This window comes from Corythoichthys intestinalis, chromosome 11 (assembly GCF_030265065.1).
Source record: "Corythoichthys intestinalis isolate RoL2023-P3 chromosome 11, ASM3026506v1, whole genome shotgun sequence".
NCBI lineage: Eukaryota > Metazoa > Chordata > Actinopteri > Syngnathiformes > Syngnathidae > Corythoichthys > Corythoichthys intestinalis.
In genome coordinates, this window is record NC_080405.1 from 3458773 (window position 1) to 3484197 (window position 25425).

The 25425-nt window shown below is 41.1% G+C and overlaps 1 protein-coding gene across 3 annotated transcripts in view; it reads right to left on the reverse strand.

The window, feature by feature from the left end:
* Window positions 1-25425, reverse strand: part of trappc11 (trafficking protein particle complex subunit 11) — a 151044-nt gene that overhangs the window by 22668 nt on the left and 102951 nt on the right. For 2 of the 3 annotated variants that reach the window (XM_057849496.1, XM_057849495.1), the window contains exon 28: window positions 10755-10888. The exons of the other annotated variant lie outside the window; for it this stretch is intronic. In XM_057849496.1, the coding sequence (XP_057705479.1) occupies window positions 10755-10888 (134 nt within the window). The remainder of the gene's footprint in view (window positions 1-10754; window positions 10889-25425) is intronic. 3 annotated transcript variants of the gene reach the window in all.

Consider the following 25425-nt stretch of genomic DNA (forward strand, 5'->3'; position numbering starts at 1 on the left):
CTATGTTAGAAAAACCTAAATGGAGAGGCCTTTTTGAAAATTTCAAGGGGGCGCCACTGAGCCATTTTGTTACATGTTTTCGTAACGTTGCAAGATTATCGAACGTTATCCAAAGCCGCATGTATGTGCAAATTTTGGTGAGTTTTTATGCATATTCAAGCCTCCAAATGTAAACTCTTACTGTGAACCCATGAAAATTTCACATTCGATCCAAAATACCCAATTTCCTGTTGGATTTGGAATATGGGTGCAAGAGACTTTTTGGAGCAGTTTTGCATAAGGTATCTACTCCCCAAATTTCCTTGCTCTATGTTGAAAAAACCCAATAGGAAAGGCCTTTTTTAAAACTTCTTTCTGTTGCCACTAGTTGGCACTGTAGAGTTGATGCAAATGACCCCTACAAGAACCTTCAGGGTATGACTCTCAACAAACACGGAAAGTTTGGCGCAGATATGTTGCATATCTGCCGAGTTATGACTGTTCAAAATTTTTGGCGAGACAAATTGTTGACGGTCATTTTCACTTGCAGTTTGGACCTCTCCGCTTCAACGAAACCTCAATATTTTTCATCAGGGACCTGAACACATGTCTTGAGGCTCCCCTGAAACAGGTTTGAGGTCAATAGATTTTTTTCCCTTGGAGGAGGAGCCTGTCTCGTGAAGAAGGCCATTTCCTGTTCCCACTAGGGGGCGCCAGGCCTAATAGGTAATATTTCAATGCAGTCGTGTTCAGGCTGAGATATCTCATATACATGCTAGAAATGAAAAAGATTGAACGTTGTATCACGGAGTTTTTAATCATTTTCTGAATTTGGTATTTTGCCCAAAAATGGCCGACTTTGGGACCACGCCCAGGCCAGACCCTTGAATGAAAACACACCATTTTGAAAACTTAAGATCTCATAGGTCTCCTGAATAGTCTGACCAATTTTGAAGACGATCCAACTTTATCCTTCAGCGACAAGGTCTCAAATGTAAATCGATAAAATTTCGCATTTGACCCAAAATTTCCGGCTTCCTGTTGGGTTTGGAATATGGGTGCAAGAGACTTTTTGGAGCAGTTTTGCACAATGTATCGACTCGCCAAATTTCATCGTTCTACGTTGAAAAAACCTAATAGGAAAGGCCTTTTTGAAAATTTCAAGGGGGCGCCACTGAGCCATTTTGTTAAATTTTTTTGTAGATTATCAAAATTTTTGCAAAGTTGCATGTATGGGCAAATTTTGGTGCGTTTTCGTGCATGTTCAGGCCTCCAAATGTAAACTCCAACTGTGAACCGATAAAAATTTCACATTTGATCCAAAATATCCGATTTCCTGTTGGATTTGGAATATGGGTGCAAGAGGCTTTTTTGAACAGTTAGGCATAAGGTATCTACTCCCCAAATTTCATTGCTCTACGTTGAAAACCTGAGAGGAGAGGCCTTTTTGAAAATTTTAAGGGTCAAGGGGGCGCCACTGAGCCATTTTTTGACATTTTTTCAAAACGACACAAGATTATCGAATTTTACGCAAAGCCGCACGTATGTGCAAATTTTGGTGACTTTTCGTGCATGTTCAGGCCTCCAAATTGGCCATTTTCATTTGCCCTGAAAAAAGAATAATAATAACTAGGCCTGCAAGCAGGACTGAACGGGCCCTCGCAATCTAGCGCAACTCGGACGTCACGCAACTCGGACAGTGTGCAGGTCAGGGTGGTGGCAGATCGTCCTCTCTAATCATCTCATTAGAACCTAACATGCGCGAAAGTTGCCTCTTTACATTCACACACCTAAGAGATAAAAACCCCTATTGGACAGAGGACTACAAAAAAGGAGCGAATAAAGGGTCATCACAGCAACAGACAGAGACATGTGGACATGGGCCGTAAAATAAGTATTTTAAAAGGTCTTGAAACTACAATGACCAACCTGAAAAGAACTGGACATATATTTAAAAAAATGAGTGACTTTCTATTGCCACTAGTTGGCGCTGTAGGGTTGATGCAAATGACCCCTACAGGACCCTTCAGACTATGACTCAACAAGCACGATATGTTTGGCACAGATATGTTGAAGAAGTTATGACTGTTCAAAACTTGTGGTGAGACGAAATGGCTTCAGTCATTTTTACTTCTCCTGTTGGACCCTTCTGCTTCAACCAAACCTCAGTATTTTTCATCAGGCACCTGAACACATGTCTTCAGGCTCCCCTGATGCAGGTTTGAGGTGAATAGATTTTTTTTTTCCTTGGAGGAGGAGCCTGTTTCGTAAAAAAGGCATTTCCTGTTCCCACTAGGGGGCGCTAGGCCTAATGAGTAATATTTCAATGCACTCGTGTTCAGGGTGGGATCCCGCACATACATGCCAGATATGAAAAAGATTGAACGTTGTTTCAAGGAGCTATTAGTCCTTTACTGAATTTGTCATTTTGCCGAAAAAATGGCCGACTTTGGCACCACGCCCAGGTCAGACCCATGAATGAAAACACACCATTTTGAAAAGTTTAGATTTCATAGGTCTCCTGAATTGTCTAACCAATTTTGAAGATGATCCAATTGATTCCCTCTGTGACAAGGTCTCAAATGTGCACCCTGTTAATTGATAAAAATTTCACATTCGATCCAAAATACCCGATTTCCTGTTGGGTTTGGAATATGGGTGCAAGAGACTTTTTGGAGCAGTTTTGCACAAGGTATCGACTCCCCAAATTTCATTGCTCTACGTTAAAAAAACCTAATAGGAAACGCCTTTTTGAAAAATTCAAGGGGGCGCCACTGAGCCATTTTGTTACATTTTTTTGTAACGTTGCAAGATTATCGAAATCCACACAAAGCCGCGTGTATGTGCAAAATTTGGTGAGTTTTCGTGCATGTCCAGGCCTCCAAATGTAAACTGTACTAGAAATGGACAGAAATTTCACATTTGATCCAAAATACCCGATTTTCTGTTGGATTTGGAATATGGGTGCAAGAGGCTTTTTTGAGCAGTTAGGCATAAGGTATCTACTTCCCAAATTTCCTTGCTCTATGTTGAAAAAACCCAACAGGAAAGGCCTTTTTTAAAACTTCTTTCTGTCGCCACTAGTTGGCACTGTAGAGTTGATGCAAATGACCCCTACAAGAACCTTCAGGGTATGACTCTCAACAAACACGGAAAGTTTGGCGCAGATATGTTGCATATCTGCCGAGTTATGACTGTTCAAAGTTTTTGGCGAGACAAATTGTTGACGGTCATTTTCACTTCCAGTTTGGACCTCTCCGCTTCAACGAAACCTCAATATTTTTCATCAGGCACCTGAACACATGTCTTGAGGCTCCCCTGAAACAGGTTTGAGGTCAATAGATTTTTTTCCCTTGGAGGAGGAGCCTGTCTCGTAAAGAAGGCCATTTCCTGTTTCCACTAGGGGCGCCAGGCCTAATGGGTAATATTTCAATGCAGTCGTGTTCAGGCTGGGATATCTCATAAACATGCTAAAAATGAAAAAGATTGAACGTTGGATCACGGAGTTTTTAATCATTTTCTGAATTTGGTATTTTGCCTAAAAATGGCCGACTTTGGGACCACGCCCAGGCCAGACCCTTGAATGAAAACACACCATTTTGAAAACTTAAGATCTCATAGGTCTCCTGAATAGTCTGACCAATTTTGAAGACGATCCAACTTTATCCTTCAGCGACAAGGTCTCAAATGTAAATCGATAAAATTTCGCATTTGACCCAAAATTTCCAGCTTCCTGTTGGGTTTGGAATATGGGTGCAAGAGACTTTTTGGAGCAGTTTTGTACAATGTATCGACTCACTAAATTTCATTGTTCTACGTTGAAAAAACCTAATAGGAGAGGCCTTTTTGAAAATTTCAAGGGGGCGCCACTGAGCCATTTTGTTAAATTTTTTTGTAGATTATCAAAATTTACGCAAAGTTGAATGTATGTGCAAATTTTGGTGAGTTTTCGTGCATGTTCAAGCCTCCAAACGTAAACTCCAACTGTGAACCGAAAAAATTTCACATTCGATCCAAAATACCCGATTTCCTGTTGGATTTGGAATATGGGTGCAAGAGGCTTTTTTGAACAGTTAGGCATAAGGTATCTACTCCCCAAATTTCATTGCTCTACATTGAAAACCTGAGAGGAGAGGCCTTTTTGAAAATTTTAAGGGTCAAGGGGGCGCCACTGAGCCATTTTTTGACATTTTTTCAAAACGACGCAAGATTATCGAAATTTACGCGAATCTGCACGTATGTGCAAATTTTGGTGACTTTTCGTGCATGTTCAGGCCTCCAAATTGGCCATTTTCATTTGCCATGAAGAAAGAATAATAATAATAATAATAATAATAATAATAATCCTTTGCATTACAATAGGGCCTTCGCACGTCTAGTGCTCGGGCCCTAATAATAATAATAATAATAATAATAATAATCCTTTGCAAAACAATATGGCCTTCGCACGCTTAGTGCTCGGGCCCTAATAATAACTAGGCCTGCAAGCAGGACTGAACGGGCCCTCGCAATCTAGCGCAACTCTGACTATGTGCAGGTCAGGGTGGTGGCAGATCCTCCTCTCTAATCATCTCATTAGAACCTAACAAGCTCGAAAGTCGCCTCTTTACATTCACACACCTAACAGATTAAAAAAAAACCTAGTGGAGAGAGTACTACAAAAAAGGAGGTACTACTGAGCTGTGCAGCCAAGCCCTTATTCAAAACCAAAATTAATATTCTAACTGGGCCAATTCGACCAAGTGTGCCAAATATTGTGGCTCTATAAGCTGCCTGAGTCTCTGAAAAAAAGTATTTCCTTTAAATGGCGAATAAAGGGTCGTCACGGCAACAGACAGAGACACGTGGACATGGGCCGTAAATAAGTATTTTAATAGGTCTTGAAACTACAATGACCAACCTGAAAAGAACTGGACATCTATTGGAAAAAACGAGTGACTTTCTATTGCCACTAGTTGGCGCTGTAGGGTTGATGCAAATGACCCCTACAAGGCCCTTCAGGGTATGACTCTCAACAAGCACGGGAAGTTTGGCGCAGATATGTTGTATATCTGCCGAGTTATGACTGTTCAAAGTTTTTGGAGAGAAAAATTGTTGACAGTCATTTTCACTTTCCTGTTTGGACCCCTCCGCTTCAACGAAACTTCAATATTTTTTATCAGGCACCTGAAGACAGGTCTTAAGGCTTCCCTTATGCAGCTTTGAGGTAGATTGATTTTTTCCCTTTAGAGGAGGAGTGTGTCCCGTAAAAAAAGGGCATTTCCTGTTCCCACTAGGAGGCGCCAAGCACAAATGGTAAATTTTCAATCCAGTCCTGCTCAGGCTGGTATACCTCACACACATGCCAGATTTAAAATAGATTGAACGTTGTATGAGGGAGTTATCAGTCATTTTCCGAATTCGGTGTTTTGGCGAAAAAATGGCCGACTTTGGCACCCCGCCCAGGTCAGGCCCGTGAATGAAAACACACCATTTTGATAACTTAAGATTTCATATGCCTCATGAACAGTCTCGCCAATTTTGAGAATGATCAAACTAATTCCCTAGGTGCCAAGGTGTAAAATGTGCACACTGTAAATCGATAAAAATTTCACATTCAATCCAAAATACCCGATTTCCTGTTGGGTTTGGAATACGCATGCAAGAGACTTTTTGGAGCAGTTTTGTACAAGGTATCGACTCTCCGAATTTCATACCTCTACGTTGAAAAAACCTAAATGGAGAGGCCTTTTTGAAAATTTCAAGGGGGCGCCACTGAGCCATTTTGTTACATGTTTTTGTAACGTTGCAAGATTATTGAACGTTATCCAAAGCCACATGTATGTCCAAATTTTTGTGAGTTTTCGTGCATGTTCAAGCCTCCAAATGTAAACTCCTACTGTGAACCGATAAAAATTTCACATTCGATCCAAAATACCCGATTTCCTGTTGGATTTGGAATACGGGTGTAAGAGACTTTTTGGAGCAGTTTTGCACAAGGTATCGACTCCCCAAATTTCATCACTCTATGTTAAAAAAACCTAATAGGAAACACCTTTTTGAAAAATTCAAGGGGGCGCCACTGAGGCATTTTGTTACATTTTTTCGTAACATTGCAAGATTATCGAACGTTATCCAAGGCCGTATGTATGTGCAAATTTTTACGAGTTTTTGTGCATATTCAAGCCTCCAAATGTAAACTCCTACTGTGAACCCATGAAAATTTCACATTCGATCCAAAATACCCGATTTCCTGTTGGATTTGGAATATGGGTGCAAGAGACTTTTTGGAGCAGTTTTGCATAAGGTATCTACTCCCCAAATTTCCTTGCTCTATGTTGAAAAAACCCAATAGGAAAGGCCTTTTTTAAAACTTCTTTCTGTCGCCACTAGTTGGCACTGTAGAGTTGATGCAAATGACCCCTACAAGAACCTTCAGGGTATGACTCTCAACAAACACGGGAAGTTTGGCGCAGATATGTTGTATATCTGCCGAGTTATGACTGTTCAAAGTTTTTTGCGTGACAAATTGTTGACGTTCATTTTCACTTTCCTGTTTGGACCCCTCCGCCTCAACGAAACCTCAATATTTTTCATCAGGCACCTGAACACAGGTCTTAAGGCTCCCCTGATGCAGGTTTGAGGTCAACAGATTTTTTTCCCTTGGAGGAGGAACCTGTCTCGTAAAAAAAGGCATTTCCTGTTCTCACTAGGGGGCGCTAGACCTAATGGGTAATATTTCAATGCACTCGTGTTAAGGGTGGGATACCACACATACATGCCAAATATGAAAAAGATTGAACGTTGTGTCAAGGAACTATAAGTCATTTACTGAATTTGTCATTTTGCCGAAAAAATGGTCGACTTTGGCACCACGCCCAGGTCAGACCCGTGAATGAAAACGCACCATTTTCAAAACTTAAGATTTCATATGTCTCCTGAACAGTCTCACCAATTTTGAAGATGATCCAACTAACTCCCTCGGCGAAAAGGTCTCAAATGTGCACCCTGTAAATCGATAAAAATTTCATATTTGATCCAAAATAACCGATTTCCTGTTGGGTTTGGAATATGCGTGTAAATGCTTTTTTGGAGCGGTTTTGGACAAGGTATAGACCCCCCAAATTTCATTGCTCTACGCTGACAGACCCTAATGTTATAGGCCAATTTTAAAATTTCAAGGGGGCGCCACTGAGCCATTTTGTTATATTTTTTTGCAACGTTGCAAAATTATCGAAATTTACAATTTTCCGGACGTATGTGCAAATTTTGGTGACTTTTCGTGCATGTTCAGGCCTCCAAATTGGCCGTTTTCATTTGCCCTGAAAAAAAAAAAAAAAAAAAAAAAAAAAAATAATCCTTTGCAAAACAATAGGGCCTTCGCACGCTTAGTGCTCGGGCCCTAATAATCCTTTGCAAAACAATAGGGCCTTCGCACGCTCAGTGCTCGGGCCCTAATAATAATAATCCTTTGCAAAACAATAGGGACTTCGCACGCTCAGTGCTCGGGCCCTAAAAATGAGACCATGAGAACAATATGCCAAAAAATTTGACCGAAAAAACAAAACTGAATAGAAGAAGAAAAAAAAGTGTCTTTGGACAGAAAGACAGTTTTTATTTTTGCCGCTCACAGTATCGCCTCCTATGCAATGGTGTGGGGTTATTTTGCACGGCGCATGCTAACACTGCTCACTGACAGAGCGGGACAATAGTTGGCAATATTCGGCACGTTTTCGCTGAAAAATAATCAAGCGGCTTATCAGTGAGATTGGGGTCTAATGTCTTTAAGTGGCGTTTTATTTGATTTGGGTTGTCTCATTAGGGTTGTCGGGGTGATGGAGCCTATCCCAGGTAAGAATGGGCAGTAGGCAGGTTAAACCCAGAATTGGTTGCCAGTCAATTGCAGGGCACAAAGAGACAAACAACCATTCACACACACTGATACGTATAGACATTTTGGAGTGTTCAATGAGACTACCAAGCACTATGCAGGCACAGGGAGAACGTTTTAACTCCACATAGTAAGGTTGAAGCCTGGGATTGAACCCTTGATCTCATATCTATAAAGCCTGCCCCCCCCAAAAAAAATCATCACAAAAAGGTAATACATTCTCATATTTCATTAGACCGCCTATAACAAGCATTTGCTGTGGCTTTGCTTCTATAAGCTTCTGCAGTTTCACAATACCAACCAGTTTTGCATTCATTTTTCACCAAGCTATTGCATTGATGATGGTAGCTGCTCAAAGCCTTCTACAGCACATCCCAAAGATTCTCATTCCATTTGACTCATGAGCCTTGGTACAGTGCCTTGCAAAAGTATTCGGCCCCCTTGAACCTTGCAACCTTTCGCCACATTTCAGGCTTCAAACATAAAGATATAAAATTTTAATTTTTTGTCAAGAATCAACAACAAGTGGGACACAATCGTGAAGTGGAACAAAATTTATTGGATAATTTAAACTTTTTTAACAAATAAAAAACTGAAAAGTGGGGCGTGCAATATTATTCGGCCCCCTTGCGTTAATACTTTGTAGCGCCACCTTTTGCTCCAATTACAGCTGCAAGTCGTTTGGGGTATGTTTCTATCAGTTTTGCACATCGAGAGACTGACATTCTTGCCCATTCTTCCTTGCAAAACAGCTCGAGCTCAGTGAGGTTGGATGGAGAGTGTTTGTGAACAGCAGTCTTCAGCTCTTTCCACAGATTCTCGATTGGATTCAGGTCTGGACTTTGACTTGGCCATTCTAACACCTGGATACGTTTATTTTTTAACCATACCATTGTAGATTTGGCTTTATGTTTTGGATCATTGTCCTGTTGGAAGATAAATCTCCGTCCCAGTCTCAGGTCTTGTGCAGATACCAACAGGTTTTCTTCCAGAATGTTCCTGTATTTGGCTGCATCCATCTTCCCGTCAATTTTAACCATCTTCCCTGTCCCTGCTGAAGAAAAGCAGGCCCAAACCATGATGCTGCCACCACCATGTTTGACAGTGGGGATGGTGTGTTCAGGGTGATGAGCTGTGTTGCTTTTACGCCAAACATATCATTTTGCATTGTGGCCAAAAAGTTCAATTTTGGTTTCATCTGACCAGAGCACCTTCTTCCACATGTTTGGTGTGTCTCCCAGGTGGCTTGTAGCAAACTTTAAACGAGACTTTTTATGGATATCTTTGAGAAATGGCTTTCTTCTTGCCACTCTTCCATAAAGGCCAGATTTGTGCAGTGTACGACTGATTGTTGTCCTATGGACAGACTCTCCCACCTCAGCTGTAGATCTCTGCAGTTCATCCAGAGTGATCATGGGCCTCTTGGCTGCATCTCTGATCGGTTTTCTCCTTGTTTGAGAAGAAAGTTTGGAAGGACGGCCCGGTCTTGGTAGATTTGCAGTGGTCTGATGGTCCTTCCATTTCAATATGATGGCTTGCACAGTGCTCCTTGAGATGTTTAAAGCTTGGGAAATCTTTTTGTATCCAAATCCGGCTTTAAACTTCTCCACAACAGTATCTCGGACCTGCCTGGTGTGTTCCTTGGTTTTCATAATGCTCTCTGCACTTTAAACAGAACCTTGAGACTATCACAGAGCAGGTGCATTTATACGGAGACTTGATTACACACAGGTGGATTCTATTTATCATCATCGGTCATTTAGGACAACATTGGATCATTCAGAGATCCTCACTGAACTTCTGGAGTGAGTTTGCTGCACTGAAAGTAAAGGGGCCGAATAATATTGCACGCCCCACTTTTTAGTTTTTTATTTGTTAAAAAAGTTTAAATTATCCAATAAATGTTGTTCCACTTCACGATTGTGTCCCACTTGTTGTTGATTCTTGACAAACAAATTAAATTTCATATCTTTATGTTTGAAGCCTGAAATGTGGCGAAAGGTTGCAAGATTCAAGGGGGCCGAATACTTTTGCAAGGCACTGTAGGTCATGTGGTCTGAAGAGTATTGATTTAATTGAATAATTTTCAGGGTACGAAGGGAGGCAGATCAAGTGACACCTTGTGCCTACTGCGCAAGCCTGTGGGGGCAGTGTTATGATCTGGGGTTGCTGCGGTTGGTTGGCTCTAGGTTCAGCAACAGTATGTCCTCAAAAATGAGGTCAGTAGTCTACCTGAATATAATGAATGACCAGGCTATTCCATAAATGGATTTTTTCTTCCCTGATGGCATGGGCATACTCCAAGACGACCAAGCCAGCATTCATCAGGCTCAAATTGTAAAACACAGGTTCAAGGGTGCACGAGACATCATTTTCACACATGGATTGGCCACTGCAGAGTCCAGACCTCAACCTCAGTCTGAATCTTTGCGATGTGCTGGAGAAGGCTTTGGGTTGCTGTCCGACTCTACCATCATCAATGCCAGATCTTGGGGAAACAATGAACGCAACACTGGATGGTAATAAATCTTACGACATTGTAGAAGGTTATCGAAACAGTGCCACTGCAAATGCTTGCCGCAAACAAAGCTAAAGGCGACCCAATGAAATATTACAGTGTATGACCGTTTTTTTGTGGTGATGTTTTTTGGGGGGAACAGGCAGTGTAAAAGGCAGACTTGCTAACCACTCATCCACTGTGGTGACCTCAATGATACAGTTAACTATTTCATGATGCTGATATACATTTCACTCACGTTAAGCATTATACTTAGAAGGATTTTCGCTAGCAAAAAATAATAATAATAACATAAGTTCACCATCAATAAGTATATTATATAGTAGTATAAAATATAGCTTTCTTGATGAGATTTTTCTGATGACATCATCTGGAGAGCGTTCTTACCTGTTTTAGTCCAGAAAACATGAAGGAATCAGATGGTTCAACAGTTATCTGGGCCTCCTGTACCAGATTTGTTCTGTTTTCTATGTGGAAACAAATGGGAAGGGACTCTCGGACTCTCCCAAAGGGAGGGATATCTATATCAAAATGAAGACAACACATTACAGAAAAGACTGGATGGCATTCGATCAATCCATTACACAGAAACATTTCTACAAAGCATTATGCGTGAGACTGAGGTAGAAACTAGGGCTGGGACGATCTGCTTTTGTCATGATATGATCCGTATCCCGATACCTGTGTGGCGATCCGATACGTATTGCCTAAACCCTAACCCTAAACAAGAATAACGTAGAAAAATAGTTGTCTCTATCAAATGCCTAACTGAGTCAGTCCACTCAAATCCGCTCACGTTGCTGCACTTACACACTAGGGGTGTGCTATCTTAGCCACCTCACGATTCGATTCGATTACGATTCAAGGTGCTACGATTCGATTATTGAACGATGATCACAGCATCGACGATGATCACGGTTATCACGATTATCGATGCATCGTACATTACTAATTAATAAAGTAGCCAAACAAATTTATGTCAATTATGTATTTAAATATCCTGATGATTATACAGGAGCGATGGTTACATGCTCATAAAACAAAAAACTGCCCTTAAGCCGCTTTTTTATTTATTTATGTAATTTTTTTACAAGAAAGTGGAAAAACAACCATTTTAAAGGGAGTACTTATTTCTCTCAACAATACAATAAAATTTACACAGGTGGAACGAGTTCCACAAAGTGTCTTTAGAAACAAGACTTCTTTTAACCAATATACTTTGTTTTCACAGATTTATGTACTATTTCGCATGTTTGTAGTGTTACCGCTGTACTTAATCATGGTTTTACACGTTCTGTATATAAAATACACTTGAGCGAATTAGCTATTTAGCTTAGCGCTCAGCGCTAACTGTTAACATCTCAAAAACAACAACAATAAACAGGCATGAAAATGGGTCAGAGGTTAAAAAGGTGAGAAGGGTGTGGAGGACATATGTCCTGGCGTTGTCTACATCGGTTAAACGTCCTACTGTATATGAGGCGAATTTGACACCCAAAGTACTACCGTGTGCTCTCAACTTGTTTTGTTTAGATGCATACAGGCAGAACGTACTAAAAAAATGCCTTAAGAAAGACTTACATGTAGTTATATCAAATAAGGACAGTTTAAATACGCTACATGACTAATGTGGTCAACTGCTTTAAAGCTACCACAAAAAAACACAATGGTTAAAAGTATGGGAGGGTAATACATGCAAAAAGTGGTTTTGAGGGAATGAAAAGGTAATAAAAAACTCAATAAAAACAAAAATAGTGAGTACTCGCTGCTTTTAACTGATGTGCGCATGCGTGCGAATGTTTGCACAAGCACGCTGAACATTGTGTTGGACGTTTCACCGCATAACAAGGAATTGCCGAACACCGGTACACTGTACAACCCAACAAAATATTGAGGTCTGTCGAAACACACCGTGTTTCAGTAATCTGCAGGAGGCATCACAGACACATAGACCTTGTGCTGGCTATGTTTTATTTAGAAACAAAGTTTACTTTGAAGCTAAACGAGTTAGGTGTTCAACACTGTGCACGAATGTCGCACTGAAAAAAAGGCGCCACACGTCCCTGAAATAGAATTACAGCGATATTAGAAAGAAGCTTGCGTTTTTTTCTTTTATATTACCGTTAAATACACAAGCTTGACGCTAACTTAATGGGAGCTATTTTTTCACCGGAGATTTGGCTAGCTCTGGCAGTGTTCGACGCAAGCTGCAACAAACGGCAGTAACTTTGTTATACCGCAAAATATGAAAATGATTTAAAACCATTATTCACCAAATCCAATATCCTGCAAATGCATTCATCTGAAAAAAATATTGGGAGTGAGACCTCTCCTCATCCAGCGAACGTGAATTTGTGCTTAAGGCAGGATCATCTGTCGCAATTAGCGATCTTTGACGCTATCCTTTTTTCCACTTCAACCTTTTCTCACTCAGCGGCTGTGAGACTTACAATCTCAACGAAGTTGATCACCCAGCTAAGCCTAGGCTAACATTCGTCTCTTTTAAGTTTTTAATTAGTTCGTATTTTGAATTTGAAAGGAAAATGTGTTTCGTATAGGCAACTTTTTCATGGTGCTAATCTGTTGAAGCTACTCACACATGGAAAACTACTATTGTACAACGTTTTAAAGTATTCATTTTGTATATTTCAGTTTCCACAATTTGAGAGCTCAATAAATTGAAGAAAAGTACGCCTTGTGTTTTGTTTTTGGGTTTGCTGGAATAGCTTCACTGACACACAAAGCAACAAACAGCAGAAGGGGTGAGCGCTGCCGCACCACTTTTGGCTGCATTTTTGACACATGAAAAATTATAGCGAATCCCGTTCTACGGTGTGACAGATTATTTTAGTGGTTTTGAAACCGCGACATTTTCATACCATGGTAAACAGTGACACCAGTAACCGGCAAATGCCTACTCCCAACCCCCACCCCCCTAAAAAGTTTCTCCTCGGATCTATACAATTCACGTAGATCACCTTTTTTACTTCAAAACGGCGAATTCCGCCGAAAGGTGAGAGATTTTCATGCCTGAATAAAGGCTAAACAGTACAAGAGGGTTCATGTACTCAACTCTTATAGACGCACACGGGTGTTAGTAACACAATCAGGACATTTTTCAGTTTACATGACTTGAAACTACTGCTGCACAGCTGAAAGACAAGGAGCAACGAACTCTCTCTTCCTCTCTCGCTCTAAAAAATACCTTGCGCACATAAGCGCGACCGCCTATCTCATACCTGCCTGTCTCATACACAAATTCATTTTCCAGTCTTTTGAAAAGGAATAAATCTCTCGCTCACCGGCAGCATCCATCACAACGTTGTAAGTGCGTCCGTTAAAGTGTCCGGGCGCCAGACGTGTCTTGAATTTCGTTCCGCTACGAGCGGCTGTCATTAAATTATTAGGGAAAATCATCGTTTTTGAACCTTTATGAATCGTAATCGAATTGTCACATGTCGAATCGTGATGCATCTAATAATCGATTTTTTGGTACTCCCTTATTACACACAATGAATTTTCACCCACACTACCGCAAGAGTTTAAACAAGCTCAACGATGCAGCGTCTTTCAAGAATAGCGCTCTTAGGGTTCTATGGCAACATCAAAGCCTCAACAGCTGTCAACTCATCGTCAAGCAATCTAGCACGCATTGCGACAAGAAAATCAGCAGGACGGAGAGTAAGCGGATCGGGACATCTCTAGATTGTTGGCCTGTGGTTGGCTCAGCATTGGCGCAATCAGAAGTATCAATACTCGTAAAAAAGTATCAAAACTCGGATCGTGACGTAAAAGATGGTGATATATCGCCAGGGGATATTTTTTCACAGCTCTAGTAGAAACTATAAGACTTTAAAGTGCCTGCTGGAGCAGTTTTTATGTTGAGTGTTGTAATGTGGCAGTACCGCCAATATGGGCGATGACGTCACCACTATGCGTGTATAAATCAATGACTTACTCAGAACAGGTGTGGAACGCTGGCGGATATAGCTTTCAACCGCATACATAAGCATGCACGCAACGCAAACGCACGTGTATGTTATAGATTACCGCAGAGTTGTGCGTATATAGATTTGTTTGATTGTTTGAAAGTTTGAAGATGCCAATATCGCATTTTATGTTTCGTTATTTGACCTCCTGACATGACTTTGGACTGAATGACCACGATTAGCTTGACCATGTTCATTGACAATTTGACACCTTGGATCACCAGCGGCCACGTCGTTCTGTCTGATTCTGCCGGCTGACATCGACACATGGTGAGTGCGCGCTGAAAAATTTCTAAACCAGCGTATAATTGAAACTTGTCAGAACGGTGCCTACAACAGAAAAAAGCATGTTCATTTCATATTTCACGCAAAATGAACGAAACGTTTGGATGTGCGTGTAAGCGATCATTTTATTGATTTAATATTTTGAATCCCGCACCATTAAAATGAATAAACTTCCTGTTTTGAGGAGGAATGCCAATGTGACGTCACCTGGGTCAGCATGTCACAATACAGCATTGCTTTATAGCTGTGATCCCCGACCACCGGGCCATGGACCGGTAGCGGTCCATGGTGCATTTGGTACCGGGCCGCGGCGACATAATAAATCATTCGTTAACGACCGCAATCTGGCCTCTGACTGTGGCCTTGACACATCAATATCCCTGTCTACTCTATAGACCAGGGGTAGCCAACTCTGGTCCAGCTTGTCTTCCATGCCTCCTTCCTTTAAAACACCTGAATCAAATGATCAGCTCATAAGTAAGCTCTGCAGGAGCCTGATAACGATCCTGATTATTTGAGTCAGGTGTGTTGGAGGAGGGAGAAATGGAAGACAAGCTGGATAGGGGCCCTCAAGGACCAGAGTTGGCTAATCCAAGTAAAGCTTTGTGTAGATCACCATCTAGTCGTTGGCCGCAATTACTGGTGTGTTTGCTAGAGATGTCCCGATCCGATATTTGGATCGGATCGGACGCCAATATGGGCAAAAAAATGCGCATCGGATCGGAACACGGAAAAAATTCCGATCCAGACTTCCGATCCAGTTTTTTTTTTTTTTGACTCTCCGGTCCAGGTTTTCCAGCGCACCGAGTTACATAATCCATTCCAGTTGTTGCTTTGGTTTCCCTAAAATCCGGTCCGCATTTTACGGCACACCTTCAACACACTACATTTACATTACCGTCATTTCACCTTAAAGGACGACAAAGACGAAGAGGCAGAGTGCAACATATGCCACAATAAAGTCAAGCGTAGTGGTAAAGCTGTAAGAAGTTTTAATACAACCAACCTAATCAAGCATTTAGCGAAATACCACCACAAACAATATGAGGAGTATGTTAAGAAAAGACAAAAAGACAAAAAGAAAGGTCCTACGCAACTAACACTGGCAGAAACTGTTGCTATGCGTGACAAACTGGCACTCGACAGTCCCAAAGCCCAGGGAATAACAAGAGTCATTGCCGAAGAATTCATTCTGGATGACGAGCCATTATCTCACGTGAGTAAAGACGCACCATCCAACACTTAGAACCACGGTACAACATGCCCAGCCGTCATTACTTCCTTGAGCGATTCGGCCGTGGAAGATTCGAGAACGATTCACAAACATCCAAATTCCAATTATTAAAATATGTCAAGTAAAGCGGAACTAATACACAGCGCGGTCTTCGGGACGCAATGAGAAACTGACCACATTGCGTCCAGAGAGTAAACATAATGCTTCTCATAGACCCGGGTAATGCCAGTGCTCAACTCACAGCATTAGCTCAACTCATGCCGCTGGATAAAAAACACAAGAATACCTGACTGCTGCTGACAGCCGATACAAACTACGTCAACGTCGTTTTACTGCCGATAATAGATAACATATGTATATAGAACTAGATGCAAAATGACAGACTCGACTGCTTTAGCAACATTGAAGTATTGAAAACCAGATGCGTTAGTAAACAGCCGCCATCTTAAAGCAGAAGACTTCCCTAGCAGGCTGTTGTGAACCTTCCAAGCGAACCTAATTAACTTTTTATCTAAAATACTCCTAAATCGGCAAAATCTTGACTTGAATATCTTCAAAACAGTTTTAAAACTTTCACATGTCAAAAGAAAACAGAAGAGAAATTATGGAATAACGGGAGCAATTTTAACAACTTTAACAGTTGATTCGCAAAATTAAATGAATTGAATGTAGTTTAAAGCTGCTGATACAGAATGGGGACTTGAGTATTTTATTTACTGTTTTAAAATGTTAACTTGATACTGAAATAGTCGTTTATTTAAACCTGAGAGGCTTTTCATACAATTTTTGTAACTAATGCACAAAACATTAAAAGCATCTAATAGCTTGGGGGATTTGTGGGATTTTCCACTGAGGTTATTGGTGTGTTTTGCTTTTTTAAGACAGTCTACAATATTATTATTATTAATTATTATTATTATTTCTACATTACTGACTGACTATGCCATTTCTGTTTGTTATTTATAATGTTTTGTGTTTGTCACTGAATAAACAGGTCAGTTTCTTGTTACCAACCGTAGTGTGTTATTTAAAGTGCTTGTGACACGAAAAAGCATGTTTATTTCATAATACACGCGGTATTTTATGCTCCTGAATGATATGGACCGCTTGGATGTGTGTGGAAGCGATCGCTATATTTATTTAGTTTTTTGAATCCCGCGCCAGGAAAATGAGTGACTTCCGGCTTCGGTCTCGCATTGAGGAGGAGGGCGCTGTGACGTGTACGGTAGAAGACGTCCTCTTCACGCTACAGTGTACTGTTGTGTATGAGGACGAAGGATTCAGCTGATTTTGCGGATTAATACTTTTATTTTTTGCATCACGCCAGCCAAACGGCTGCAGAAAAATCATTCTGTATGCGGGAGAGGCGTATGCGCCTTTTTGGAGTTTCAAAAGGTTCCCATTTACCGTGGATATTTACTGTGGGACCATTGGACTTATAAGGAAGTGAGTAAACATCTTGTTTTGTATTATGTCAAATACGAATACAGTGATTACAAAGTAAACACTATAAAATTCCTTTAAATAAAGGACTACTTACGTTTGATCATTGATAGGCATGTAAAAAGCTATCCTCACGCTTATTAGCAGTTAGCTGTTAGCACGTTAGCTACACAACAATTCCAGCCACCCTCCTCCAGGGAACGAACTGTAAATTGCTCTCCGCCGGGCGGTTTGCCGATCCGCAAAGAAACTCGACAACCGGGTCGTCATGTCAAATAATCCAGGCTAGTTATGTGTGATTTTCCACTTCGAAGACTTTGAAACATCCCTCGGTTCGGGTTAGCATGTCGGCTAGCTGTCACTCCTTCTGGTCTGTTTACATTCTCCGAAGCCGGGGAAGGGAAATGACATATGTCCGATTTAGGTGTCATAAAATATCGTTCGGCAGGTGTGACAGTAAAGGTAAAGTCAACTGTTTTGACCATTATGGAGTAATTTTGCCATGTCGTCTTGAATAAATGGATTTTTATTATTTTATATTCCATTTAGCACAAGTTATTTGTCATGACCATGCCATTTATTTAGCAATTGGGGAAAGTACTTGGGTAAAAAGAATATCCTGTAAAAATATTGAAGTAAAGAGACAGAAACAATGACATTTTGCCGCTCTCTTCGTCGCGTTTTCCTCATTGTGAATAGTTCCCCCTCGACGGGCTGACTGGTCCTTCTCAAGCCATTTATATAGCTATTGGGGAAAAATACTTGGATAAAAAGAATATCCTGTAAAAATATTGAAGTAAAGAGACAGAAACAATGACATTTTGCCGCTCTTTTCGTCGCGTTTTCCTCATTGTGAATAGTTCCCCCTCGACGGGCTGACTGATCCTTCTCAAGCCATTTATATAGCTATTGGGGAAAATACTTGGATAAAAAGAATATCCTGTAAAAATATTGGGAGTAGAGAGACTGAAACAATGACATTTTGCAGCTCTCTTCGTCTCGTTTTCCTCGTTCTGAACAATTCTCCCTCAATGGGCTGAATAGTAAAACCGATGAGCCTAGTCTACCGCTGACGTCATCCACCTGTTGGGGACGCTAAAGCCCTATAATTGTAGGCGTGGCTAACCGGCAGATTAAAAGACTAATTTCTCGTCATCTGCGCTTTGCTAAATTGTTGTATATGGTCGAATCGTCTCAAAATATGATTCTAATTCACATAATAATGCCATTTAAGACTTTTTTTCTGGTGTCGTATGCTCTTTAAACTCACCTAATTCAGCTGGCTAGTTGTTATCAAGAGTACTAAAACCTTTTTCAACATGAGTCTGACAACTAAGTAAGGAGGCTAAATAACTTTAACACATGCTCAGATAGGTCGTATCGGTATCGGCCAGTATCGGTATCGGATCGGAAGTGCAAAACAATATTGGTGTCGGATCGGAAGTGCAAAAACCTGGATCGGGACATCCCTAGTGTTTGCACACCTATAGCAGCACAGCGTCTGTCAATGTAAATAGTAACTTTAGCTGCTGTTAACTGTGTGCTGCGGACGGCGACGTCTTTGGAGAACTTTTTTATGGGGAAAAGGCCACCTGTTGAGACAGAAGAGGAGCCTACAACCAAGTCCATTCTGCATAATATGTGGCTAAAAGCTAGAAAACGAGGCAACCAAAGCGAATGCACTGAACGCATCGTACCTCATGGCAAACCGTATAGCTAAAGCCAAGAAACCTCATTATGCTTGCGACCACGGATATTTGCCATCAAGTGTTAGGAGAGGTCGCTGTTAAAAAAAAAAAGTGGATTCAGCGTATGGTGAGTGACAGTTTCCCTGCACTTAATATTCATTTTTAGCCCCATCGTGTTATTTTATATTTACTGTCATTTTCTGCACACGTTGCCGGTCCGTGAAAAAAAGGCCCATATTACACCAGTCAGTGGTTAAAAAAGGTTGGGGACCACTGCTTTATAGCATGCAGATTGACTGCGGATTCAGCTGATTTTGCGTATTAAACTATTAATTTGTTTATTTTTCGCATCACGCCAGCCAAATGTGCTGCATTGTTTTGTTGCTGTACCAGTGAGAGGCGTGTGAGCCTTTTTGGGTTTCAAAACCCCCACCCCGAGATTGGCCAAAACAAGTCAGACAACTGTGGGACCATTGGACATACGAGGAAGTGAGTAACCATCTTGTTTCGTATTATGTCAAACACTGGGATCATGGCACACGTTTTAATGTGGCGGTGGCTTGCATTTTGTGGCTGACAACGAGAATGCCACTCGGCCGACAACCGGCGGCTTGTCAACCCCCCCCCCCCCCCCCCCTCTTGGTTCTCTTTGCTTGCCAGCCAGGAGAGCGCTTATTCCGCTTATTCCCCTCTTCGTGTGCCCAGTGTTCTGTCAAATTTTGCACCCCATCAGAACTTACAACTTGATCATGGGCGGACATGTAGAAAAGTTCTCCTCAGACACATCCTGCCATGTTAGCTGCACACAACAACTGCACACCGCTCTCTCACTGTTCACGTCTACGCCGTGTCGTTAAGCATTAATTTACACCATATTCGTGTTGAACATGTATGCTTATGATGTTACTTGTTTATTTAGCACCTGTGGATGAGTCCAACTGAATGTAAAAGAGCTTTGGGAGCAAAATATTATAAGGATGCAAAATTTGGCAGAACACAGGCAATAAACCACTATCCTCAGGTAGGGATGTCCCGATCCAGGTTTTTACACTTCCAATCCGATACTGATATTGTTTTGCAGTTGTGATCTGATACCGATACAGGCCGATCCTGATACCGACCTGTCTGAGCATGTATTAAAGTTATTTAGCCTCCTTACTTAGTTGTCAGACTCATGTTGAAAAGGGTTTTAGTACTGTTGATATCAACTAGGTGAGTTTGAATTGCACACAATGGTTGGTAACAAGAAACTGACCTGTTAATTCAGTGATAAACACAAAACCTTATAAATAACAAACAGAAATGGCATAGTCAATCAGTAAAACGTGCTGTCTGTCTTGAAAAAGCAAAACTAACAAACAACCTCAGTGGAAAATCCCACAAACCCCCCAAGCTATTAGATGCTTTTAATGTTTCAAGCATTAGTTACAAAAATTGCACAAAAAGCCTCTCAGGTTTAAATAAGCGAAACAGTAAATTAAAACAGTAAATGAAATGCTCAATTCCCCATTCTGTATCAGCAGCTTTAAACTACATTCAATTAATTTAATGTTGCGAATCAACTATTAAAGTTGTTAAAATTGCTCCCGTTATTCCATAATTTCCCTTCTGTCTACTTTCGACATGTGAAAGTTTTAAAACTGTTTTGAAGATAGATTCAAGTCAAGATTTTGCCGATTTAGGAGTATTTTAGATAAAAAGTTAATTAGGTTTGCTTGGAAGGTTCGCTAAAGCAGCCTACTAGGGAAGTCTCCTGCTTTAAGATGGCGCCTGTTTACTAACGCCAACAAGACTGTCATTTCGCATCTAGTTTTCAAAACATGTGTTGCTAACACCATCGAGTATGTCATTTTGCATCTAGTTCTATTTACATATGATATCTATTATCTACAGTAAAATGATGTTGACGTAGTTTGTAGCGGCTGTCAGCTGCAGTCAGGTACTCTTGTGTTTTTTATCTAGCGGCATGAGTTGAGCCGAAGCCGTGAGTTGAGCATTGGCATTACCCAGGTCTATGACGAGCATGATGTTTACTCTCGGGACGCAATGCAGTACATTCCTCACTGCGTCCCGAAGACGGCACTGCGTATTAGTTCCGCTATACTTGACATATTTCAATAATCGGAATTTGGATTTTTGTGAATCGTTCTCGAATCTTCCACGGCCGAATCGCTCAAGGCTCACTCAAGGATGTAATGACGGCTGGGCATATTGTACCGTGGTTCTAAGTGTTGGATGGTGCGTCTTTACCCACGACAGATAATGGCTCGTCATCCAGAATGAATTCTTCGGCAATGACTCTTGTTATTCCCTGGGCTTTGGGAATGTCGAGTGCCAGTTTGTCACGCATAGCAAAAGTTTCTGCCAGTTGCGTAGGACCTTTCTTTTTGTCTTCGGTTTTCTTAACGTACTCTTTAAATTGTTTATGGTGGTATTTCGCTAAATGCTTGATTAGATTGGTTGTAGTAAAACTTCATACAGCTTTACCACCACGCTTGACTTTATTGTAGCATATGTTGCACTCTGCCTCTTCGTCTTTGTCGTCCTTTAAGGTAAAATGATCCCACACAGCTGACATTTTTACCGATAAACTTTAAATTTACATTGCAGTCATAATGTATGAGATACCACAGAGGTAAATTGGGAGACGGGTGTGCCATAAAATGCAGACCGGATTTTAGGTAAACCAAAGCAAAAACTGGAATGGATTATGTAAATCGGTGCGCTGGTAAACCCGGACCGGACTTAGATCGGGAGTCTGGATCGGAATATTTCCGTGTCGGCCGATCCGATACCGATGCGCAATTTTTTGTGCATATCGGCGGTCGATCCGATTCAAATATCGGATCGGGACAACCTTATCCTGAGGTTGGGCTCGGGCAGCTACATGCTCCTCCGACGTCGGCCGGTTTGTCCGGCGGTCATTCTCTAGCTGCTTCGCCGGCAAACCAAATCTCCTGCCCGCAGCAGGGGAACAACGAGCTGCCACTTGCTCGCCGCCGGGGGGGTTGCCAATCGGTGAAGACAATCGACAACTCCGCCGTCGTGTGATATGATCCGGGATAGTTTTGTGTGGTTTTTTGCTCCGATAGGCGAGAATAAGACTTTAAAACACTGCTCAGTTCGGGTTAGCAAGTCGGCTAGCTGTCACGACACTTGGTTTGTTTATGCTCTCCGAAGCCGGAGCAGGGAAATGACAAAAGCCGGACTAACTCCGGTGGCAAGAAGTCGACAGTTTTGACCATTATGAAGCGAAGCCGACAGTTTTGACCAATATGGAGTAATTTTGCCGTGTCTACTGAATAAATGCATTTTTAATATTTCATATTACATTCAGCACAAGACTGTTATTTGTCATGGCCACACCATTTATTTAGCAATTGGGGAAAATACTTAGATCAAAACAATATCCTGTAAAATTATTAGAATGGAGAGATTGAAACACTGACATTTTGCAGCTCTCTTCGTCACATTTTCCACATTTTGAATAATACCCCCTCAATGGGCTGAATTCTAAATCAGATAAAATCGTGACCATGCCGACGTCATCCTCCAGCTGGGGACGCTAGAACGCTATAATGACAGGTGTGGCTAAACAGCAGATTAAAAGACTAATTCCTGGTCATCTGCGCTTTTCCAAATTGTTGTATATAGTCGAATCATCTTAAAATATGATTCTAATTCACATAATAATGCTATTTAAGACATTTTATCCTGTCATAGGCACTTTAAAGGATTATTATATCTAGTTCTAAATATAGCTAGCTCCTGTCCCTTGCTTTCAAGGACCAATCAGAACAAGCGTTCGTCCTCTGCCAACCACGCCCCCTGTGTGAGTACTGCGGGCCGCAGCTGGACCTACTTGAGTACAGCAGCTTCAATTACTTCCACCTGCACCTAACATTTATTTATCCAGCTGGCCAGAGGGCGCGAGTTCCACAAGCCGTTTTAGAATCAGCCAGTAGGTGGCGAGACGAAAACAACATCTCTGAGTGAAGCCATTTGGCCAGTAATATTGATTTTTTTGTGCCATAGAATCTGAAGCCATCCTCTCATTTCCAGCCCTTTGAGTGGAAACGTAAGTTTAAATGTTTATAAAAATGTCGGTAGCTATGTGTGTGACTGTTGCTGCAGTTTTGTGGGGTTCATTCTTGCCATTTAGAGATGCTTATTGAAGTCTGTTACCTTTGACTAGCTTTGGCCTATTCTATGCCTATCGTGTCTGTATGTTGTGATTTGGTGGACACTGCCTGTTTTATTCTTTACTGAATAGCTTTCTTGTACATTATTATATGATTGCAGTTTCACACTTGATTACATTAAATCCTGTCAATTAAAAGCACCTGTCTGTTTGTCTGTTCTTTGGAGAAGTGATGCAAGAAAGAGTTCAAATGGCTGCAATTCTCATTAAAAAGTATGACAACACCTGGGGAAATGCTAATATTCCATCATTTATCCATAAACGCATGCCTTTTGGATTCATATCATGCCACTTCGTGTAAATACACACATCGCAACACCAAGAAAATGATAGAAATTTGGATCGATTGTCAAGCTATAACGACCCGCCCCCGAGATTCCTGAAATCTAGCATATTTTGTGCGTGACGTCACTACAAGGAAACAACCGGCTCAGTGCTTAGTACTGAATGGCGGCGATGATGGCGGACAATTTTGTTTCTAGTTGCAGCGACGAATCCGGCGTAACGAACATTCTTCTAATGGTGACGAGGAGAGTTATGAACCTTTCTTTGGTGTTTTGGGTTATCAATTTGAGCTCAAACGAAAGCCAATGCAGCCTAATGAAAGGATCATTGAGGGGAGCAATCACACTGCTGAAACACCGGCAACAACAGATCGTGTGGGAAACACCGAATGGTTTGTTTTGCATTTCTTTTTGTGATGCTGATACACTGTGAACGCAAAATAAAGTAATGCATAGAATAATTATCATTTATTGTGCATCGGTTTTCGCTCTGCCAACCGACACAAATATGAATGGGATTAGCGGATTTGCTCTAAATATTTTACGAGCGATAATTCATACATGTGTCCAGTCCTATATCCAATGCGTGATATGTTTTTTGTTATAAAAAAGTACTCAGTCTGGCCATTTCGAGCTTCGCTGCTCTGCTCCTTTGGTTAGCCTGGGGTGGTCTCGTCAGAGCCAGTCATCATCCTCTTTCTTGATATTTCGGTACATTTAGGTGGCTGCGCGTGTAGGTGGGCACCGCATCTGCTTTCAGCAGCAATTTCTTAGCAAAACCTGATTTCATTTGTCCATAGTTCGTATAGCTTTCAGGTGTAAAATGTGCACCACACAAAACCGTGCCAGAGGCTGGGTCTGCAAAATTAGCCCTTTTAGCACTGACAAACTTTACTCATTGTCTGCGTAGTCCAGCTCTTTTTCTCGCGTTCGGGAACTCATGGGTACTACATTGCAACACATCGCTATTTGTACACCACATAGCATGACAGGTTTGAACCATTTTAGCGATATTTTGATAAAACACGAACGCAACTCTCTCGTCGATAAACAACGATGGCACCTGCCTCAACCTTTTGTTTCCTTGTTATGACGTCTCCGTCCCATTCGGCTGTTTCCGGAATACTTTCGGAAATGTTCGTAATTTTTTATCTATTTTCGATAACTGCTCGTGAATGTGATTTCTTTTTTTGTTAACTTTATTAATATTTGTTATCTTGCCACATAACGGTTCTATTGATATCTCACAGCCCCTTAGTGTTTTAATACCCTTTAAGGGCACAGATCCCAAGATTGAGAACAGCTCTTTGATAAGTTAAGTTTTTAAGTGTTGATTAGCGCAAAAAGTTTGAAGAAATCATCGGTTGTTTGATTGTGTGTGGCTTTGTTTTATTGTCGAAATGTGTGTCATTTTGCTCATTATTGTACACGTATTTGTGTTGCAGATTTACAAATAATCAAACTGTGGAAAAAGTGAAGAAAGTCAAGTAAAGAACTTCAAATCCACTAATTGTCTTGCTTGCTGTCGGTCTTGCTGAATAGCGTCACATTTAGTGAGGACAGGTGTATTAAAATGATTCATAAACTGTGGAAGCCTGAGTTTTGTGGGTGGACAAAAGACAGCAGATATTTTTAAAAAAAGTAGCAAATCAATTAATGGTTGCTCATTAATATACTGCCATTGCTTACAGAAAACATTACTTCATTCATTTTCATTTATTTTTTTTTTTTATACAGTTTTACTGTTTACGCTCAGGTATTGCTCTTTTGAAAGTACCGTCTTTGTGCCAATGGATGTGCAGGTCAAAATAAATGTTATAGCAAGCCATTGTTTTCGTCAACGATGACTATAACAAGCTAAAATCATGTCTTGGGAGACTAAAAAATTGTGAGACGAATGCCAGTTTTCGTCCAACATGACGAGAATAAGATGA